General features: G+C 54.6%; 1 protein-coding gene across 1 annotated transcript; it reads left to right on the top strand.

The window, feature by feature from the left end:
- Nucleotides 1-87: 87 nt before the first annotated feature.
- Nucleotides 88-2,584, top strand: CD3D (CD3d molecule, delta (CD3-TCR complex)). The gene is made up of 5 exons (XM_010074636.1): nt 88-160; nt 925-1,137; nt 1,617-1,748; nt 2,152-2,195; nt 2,522-2,584. The coding sequence occupies exons 1-5, from the start codon at nt 88-90 to the stop codon at nt 2,582-2,584; spliced, it is 525 nt and encodes a 174-aa protein (XP_010072938.1).
- The last annotated feature ends 3,656 nt before the right edge of the window (nt 2,585-6,240 follow it).

Below are 6,240 nucleotides of genomic sequence, written 5' to 3'. Positions count from 1 at the left end.
AGATCTCGGGGCGGGTGGTGCGACGTGGTGAGGAGCTCTCTCTGCATCCTCTCCTGAGCGAGGCAAAGAGCCGCCACCGCTTGCGCCATGTGGAGGAGAGGGGCCCTGGGCGCCTGGGTGCTCCTCACCAGCCTGGCCGTGGCCAGCTGGGGTGTCCGAGGTAAGTCCCTGGGTGTCAGCCGCTGCTGCGGTGCAGTGCGGTGCTGTGCCCCATGGCTGAGACGGGGGTCGTGCCGTGCAAACAGAGCACGTGAAGTTGGACTTCGCAGTACTGTGGCCAAAGGAATCGTGGGCTTTGTACCTGGCACGAATACGCAAGCAGGAGAGGCTGTTGTGCTCCAGTGCTCAGCAAATAAGGCAGAAAATTTGCTCTCTTTTTGCAGGCTCTGAAGGTGATGCCTTTGGGTCAAGGAAACAATTCTGTACAGTGTTTCACATGTTTTTCCCTAAAAATTTTTTTTTGCTATTGAGTAGGAAAAAAAAAAAAAGTGGATTTTTGCCTCCCTGTTTAGGCTCCATTCCTGTCCCTGCTGGCAGAAACGTTTTGCTTTCTGTTGAAATGTATCTCAGTGAAGTTGCATTTCAATACCAATGCGGGATGAGGGTTGTGCACCTACAGCCTGCATGGAGAGCCCAGGTAGATGCTTAGTTCCAGTTAATTTTCACTCTAAGGGAGTTTGGATCTCTAAGCTACCCAGACCTGCATTAGTGTAACTATCTGCTGCACACTGGACTGCTCTTCGGCTGGGCAGTCTGCTTCTTTCAGAGCTTTTTGTTTGCAGTGTCCTTTCTGCAGCTCAGGGGACAGCCTAATGGGATGCTCTCTACAGCAGCCGTCTCCGTGAATGAGGCTTCGGAGCTCTGCACCGCTGTGAGGGTTACAAGCTCAGCTGTGATGCTCTCTGCTCTCTTTTGTTGTTACAGGACAGAAGGTAACTGTGAAAGAAGCTAGTGGGAAGGTATTCCTGCAGTGTGTAACAGGCGGCCAAAGTCAAGTCACGTGGCTGAAAGACGGGAGTAAGATCTCAAACACAACGGTGCTGGACTTGGGCACAATTTACGATGATCCCAGAGGCGTGTACACATGTGAACTGGAAAATGGAAAGAGAAGTCCGCCCCTCCAGTTGCACTATCGAAGTAAGTGTCGCAAACCTGGTTTCTAGAGCTAGAACTGCCTGGAGTTTTTACCTAAGCAAATTTTTGAGGGAACTACTGATTTCTCAGAGTTTGAGGGTGGTTCCACCAGTTTCTGGAAGTACCTGTGCTAGGTTTCCCTTGGGAACAGCCAAGCTGCACATTCCCCTGCATGTGGTGTTCCCAGGGGAGCTCTACAGCCTAGTTTGGTGCCATAGCCTGGAACTCCTGCTACCTTACTGCTAGCCACTCGCTGGCCCTGCTGTGGCCTGCCCTGAGTGCTGGGGACATGTGGCAGCTTGCAGCACTGCCTTGGGTCGAGCCAAACTTATCTCGCCCTGGGACTGAAGCCTGCCTGGACTGGCAGAGCTGGCTGAGCGCTTTGGGCTCAGACTGACCCCAGCAGCAGGGCAGAGGTGGGCAAGGGGCAGGGTTCTGGTCGTGGCCGTGCTTTCAGTGTCTGTGTCCTTTTGGGCTTCCAGTGTGCCAGAACTGCATCGAAGTGGATGCTCCCACCATCTCGGGGATCGTGGTCGCTGATGTTGTTGCCACCGTCTTCTTGGCGGTTGCTGTGTATTGCATCACTGGCCAGGACAAGGGACGCATGTCACGAGGTGAGGGGAGAGCCCCACTGGCTGCCCGTGGGTGGGGATGGGAAGAGCTTGGGCATCTCTAGGAGCTGCCTGGTCCCTAGGGAGAGCGCAGTTACTGCAAGCTGTAGGCAGCAGCCAGCCCACAGCATGTCTAGGGTAGGGATCCGTGTGAGCTCTCCCTGTACCCTTCCTGCCCCTAGCTCAGCTTCCTAGGAGAAGCTATCAGATGCACAAGGTTCACCAAAACATCATCCCAGGGACAGCAGCTGGTGGCACAGAAACATCTGGGGTCTTGTAGGGGCTTTCCACTGAGCCTCCCAGAGGAAGTAAAAGTACAGGGCTGAAAGCAGCTGGCCGCTTGGGTTTGTTTGTAAATGTTCACCATGTTGTCTGTGATCCTTGACCACCTTCTTTCTTTATTTAGCTTCTGACAGGCAGAACCTGATTGCCAACGAGCAGCTCTACCAGGTGAGTATGGGCATGTACGTGTGTGCGTGGGCTTCAGCACTTCTGTGCGGTGTGGGGCTGCGTGTCCAGGACAGCAGAGCTGCTGGGGGATAATCAATGCCTCAAGGCATTGAGCCATGCTGGAGATTGCTCTCTGCTGGGGTGTTCCCAGCCACCTCCCCTTGGGTGTGACCCAGAGGATGGGGCGAGCTCCTTTCTTATTCTCTGGCATTGGTAAGCTCCATGTGCAGGGAGGGAAGGCTTGCCAAAAGCTTGGGCCAGCTTACCCTGTACCCTCTTTCCCAGGGCTGGACAGTTGTAGCTCATCTCATCTTTTTTCCTCCTAGCCGCTTGGCGAGCGGGACGATGGCCAGTACAGCCGGCTGGCACCTGCCAAGGCCCGCAGGTGAAATGGGAAGATGCTGAGGCCTGTGACTCCTTCACGCCGCAGGGAGGGAAGGCTTGCCAAAAGCTTGGGCCAGCTTACCCTGTACCCTCTTTCCCAGGGCTGGACAGTTGTAGCTCATCTCATCTTTTTTCCTCCTAGCCGCTTGGCGAGCGGGACGATGGCCAGTACAGCCGGCTGGCACCTGCCAAGGCCCGCAGGTGAAATGGGAAGATGCTGAGGCCTGTGACTCCTTCACGCCGGGAGTGATATTACAGCCAAGCCACCGCCAGCGCTCGTCGGTACCCTGCCCTGGCACTGCCTTTCTGAGCTTGCTGCTGCCAGGAGACAGTGCAGGTTTTTGCCTAGAGAGCCCTCTGGCTTCTTGCCGGGACGGGCTGCTTGTAGCCCTCTGCTCTTTCCATGACCTCTTGCACTCCTGTATCATTAAAGACAAGCCTATCCCACAGCCTCCCTGCTCCCTTGGTTGTGCTGAGGCCCAGGGAACCGTGCAGTTGCCGGGGAAGGTGCACGCTGGACGTGATCCGCTGGGATTCCTGCAGAGCCGTGAGGCTCCTCCCTGTCCCGGTAGGACACTGCTCGGTCAGTGCAGGTAGGTGCCCATGGCTGGGTCACCTCTCTGTGCCAGGATCCAGATGATGTTCTGGTCCGTTGCAGAAGCTGGGCGTGGCAGACCTTGTGAAAAGAGAGGGTTACCACCCTGACAGTAGCAGAGCCTTTGTCTCATTTAAATCCCTTTCCAGAATGGGGAGCAGGGCTGCCAGGAGTATGGCAACACTCAGCAGGGTCTGCGTCACCCCTGCAAAGTGCCTCAGTCCCCTGGACAGAGCTGGGAGGCTGGCACGAGGGAGGACAGGAGGATGTTTGCTCTGCAAGCATGGGGCTTGGTATCTAATCGCAGTCTCCAAACCACAGAGGCTTGCCAGGTCCCTGGCACCTAGGCAGCCTGAAAGTTGCTTCTGCGCTTAGGGGAGCAAAGCATGAACAAGGCAGCAAGCTGTGCTGGCTCCCCAGAGGAGCTCACAGAAGCTGGGCCCAAAGAGGAAATGGAAACAGCAAAGATGCTGCAAAACACGTGGTAGCAGAGTTGGCTGGGCAGGGAAGGCCAGAGGCAGTCCACAGTCCCCGCTTCTCTGATATTCTTGGGAGACTTCCTCACCGTCCTCTGCCTCTGCATCCCACCGGAGAGCGACTCACCTTTGTGCTCAGGCCAGGGATCTTTTGTGGGGCATTTGGGAACCCCTCTTTCAGGCTCACAATCCCAGTGTGCTGAGTACAGGATGCAGTTGAGCAAACTTTCAGAGCCCTTCCCAGCTCAAGCACATTTCCAGGCACGGAGCAGCGCCGGGTCTCCCCACGCCAACCCATCTCCTCCTGGCAAGGTCCCTGCTCCCCAGCTCTGAGCAGAAACAGCTAACGTGGTCTGACTATGGCCAAAGAGGGAGGGTGATAACAGACAGGATCAGCTAGCGTTAGAAACCCCAGAAAGCAGGTCACCCTCTGTGTGCCAGTTGCACACACCTGTAGGTTGTGTTTTCCTGCTTTTCTAAGAACCTGGGGCGATGGGCGTTAGAGAGCACCAGGCTGTGAATTGCCTTGTGACTCAGTGGTACAAAGTGAACTCCAAAAGAGTTAACAATAAAAACTGGCCACGAATCTGTGACACATCTGACACAGCAAACAACACGTAGGCTGGGCAAAGCTGTGGGTGCACCCCACATGCCCTTACAGGAATCAGAGTGTGATCAGCCTTGCTTGTTTTCCTACCGCGTCAGCTCTTTATGCGACAGCGTTTTGCTCTTCACAGGAGCAGAGGAATGTCGTAGTGGTTTTTCTGCTCTAACCTGCTCTAGGGAAGGCTGAGCCCGATATGGCCATTGCTGGTAGAATATGCGAATACCCGCCTTTGGGCTGCAAAGCCGTCTGGGTAGGACCTTATAAAAAAAGTGACCGGTAGACTGCCCAGTTCATAGTATTTGCATCACCATCAGGTCTCAAAGCAATGAGCAAAGGTGGCTAACCACACCCAAAGAGCAGGAGAAACTCAGGGCAGAGTGGGTGGCTATACTCTGCACAAATCGAAGAGCCAGCACAGGCAACATTTACAGCTCGTCTATTTGAGGGAAGCTCCTCAGCACCTCACCCTTAGGAGGTCAAAGAAATATTTCTGTAGTGCAGGTAAGCACAGAGGCAGAGAGATGTTGTCACTCGGTGGGCGCTGATCCCCGCTGCGATAAGCAGAGCGTGGGATGGCGCTGGTTGGGGAAAACAGTAGGCAAACATACAGTCCCATAAATGGTGGCAGAAGCACCAGGGTGTAGCTTGAAGCAAAATTTAGATCTTGTACATGCAGAGTGGTCCGAGCTTCTCCCAACCCATTCATGGCAATGGGCTGTATGGCTGGGCTGAGCAAGTGTCCCTGGAGCAGGGAACTTTTGCAGGAGCTGAGAACATGGCCCAGAGTGGTTTTAGAGCTGCATGGGGTTCGTGCTCTTTGTATCTTGCAATCTCTCTTCTAGATGTTTAGTGCCTTGTATGGTAAACCCAGCTGTGCTGCCTTTAAAACCACATCCTGCAGGGTAAGCACAGCAATCCGAGCCATGAAACTGGCTGGGTGTTCCTCTCCCCATGCTCAAGCTCAAGGGTTAAACCGCCCCCAGGCCCCATCACTGCTGCTGTTTCCTATCTTCAGAGCTCAGCAGAGCAACAGAAATGTGGCTCACTCAGAACCAGAAATGTTCCCAGGCATCACAGCATCTCCTGGGCCCTTAAGTTACTCCCTGTCCCATTGCTGCTGCTTTGGAAACTGCAGCTGTAACAGTCAGGCAGATGTAAAATCTGGATGTTGAGTGCGTGGCACCTCAGCTATGTCACTTCCCCCATCCCCAGCTCCTGTTGGCCCCTGCCCTGGTCACAGGTCCCCTCTCATGGGTGTGGCAGGGCGTTTTCCTATGTGTCATTCTCTCCCCCCATCCTGGTGCACTCTGCTCCCAGACACCTCGCAGGCTGCTGCAAGGTGGGTCAACAGGGACCACAGCAGCTCTTGCTGTCTCCAACTACTCCTGACCCAGGAACTCCCCTGGGTAACGAAAACTGTTTTTATTTAACAGAGACAAAACCACAGGGGAAATCTTGTCTGATGCATGCCTGTGTGTGCTGTCTCTCACTTTATTAATACATTACAGCTTTCACATGTTCCTTTCGTTACAATCCTGGGGAGCAAAATGAAGATAGGCTATTCATACGAGAGCAGGACAAGGTCAGAGGCCATCGCTCGGAGAAGGACCCACGCTCTGCCCACTAGCTACCCAGGGAGGCATGGGGAGCAAGTGGAGGTACACGGGGTGGAAATTAAATGGGAGGGAAAACCAGAGCATGCAACTGAGCAGAGAGTGAAGTTTGAGGGTAAAGGAGGTGAGGAACCCCGAGTGAGGCTGCAGTCCTTTAATTAGGAGAACTTCTCTTGCCAATGTGCTCGTTTGTTTCTTTTCCCTAATGTCAAACCGAAGGCTGCAGGAAGAGGCCAGGGTGGGACAGCGGATGGCAGCAGGGCGCCTGTCCTGTGCAGCCGCCCAGACTGCAGCAGGGAACTCACACGGAGCTGGGCAGAAGCGCTCAGCCCCTCCGCTGCTGCTCTCCAGCCTGTCCTCTGTGGGAATT

This window comes from Pterocles gutturalis, unplaced genomic scaffold (assembly GCF_000699245.1).
Source record: "Pterocles gutturalis isolate BGI_N339 unplaced genomic scaffold, ASM69924v1 scaffold31962, whole genome shotgun sequence".
Classification (NCBI taxonomy): Eukaryota; Metazoa; Chordata; class Aves; order Pterocliformes; family Pteroclidae; genus Pterocles; species Pterocles gutturalis.
The sequence above is the reverse complement of the archived record's forward strand: the minus strand, read 5'-3'. Positions and strand labels throughout refer to the sequence as shown.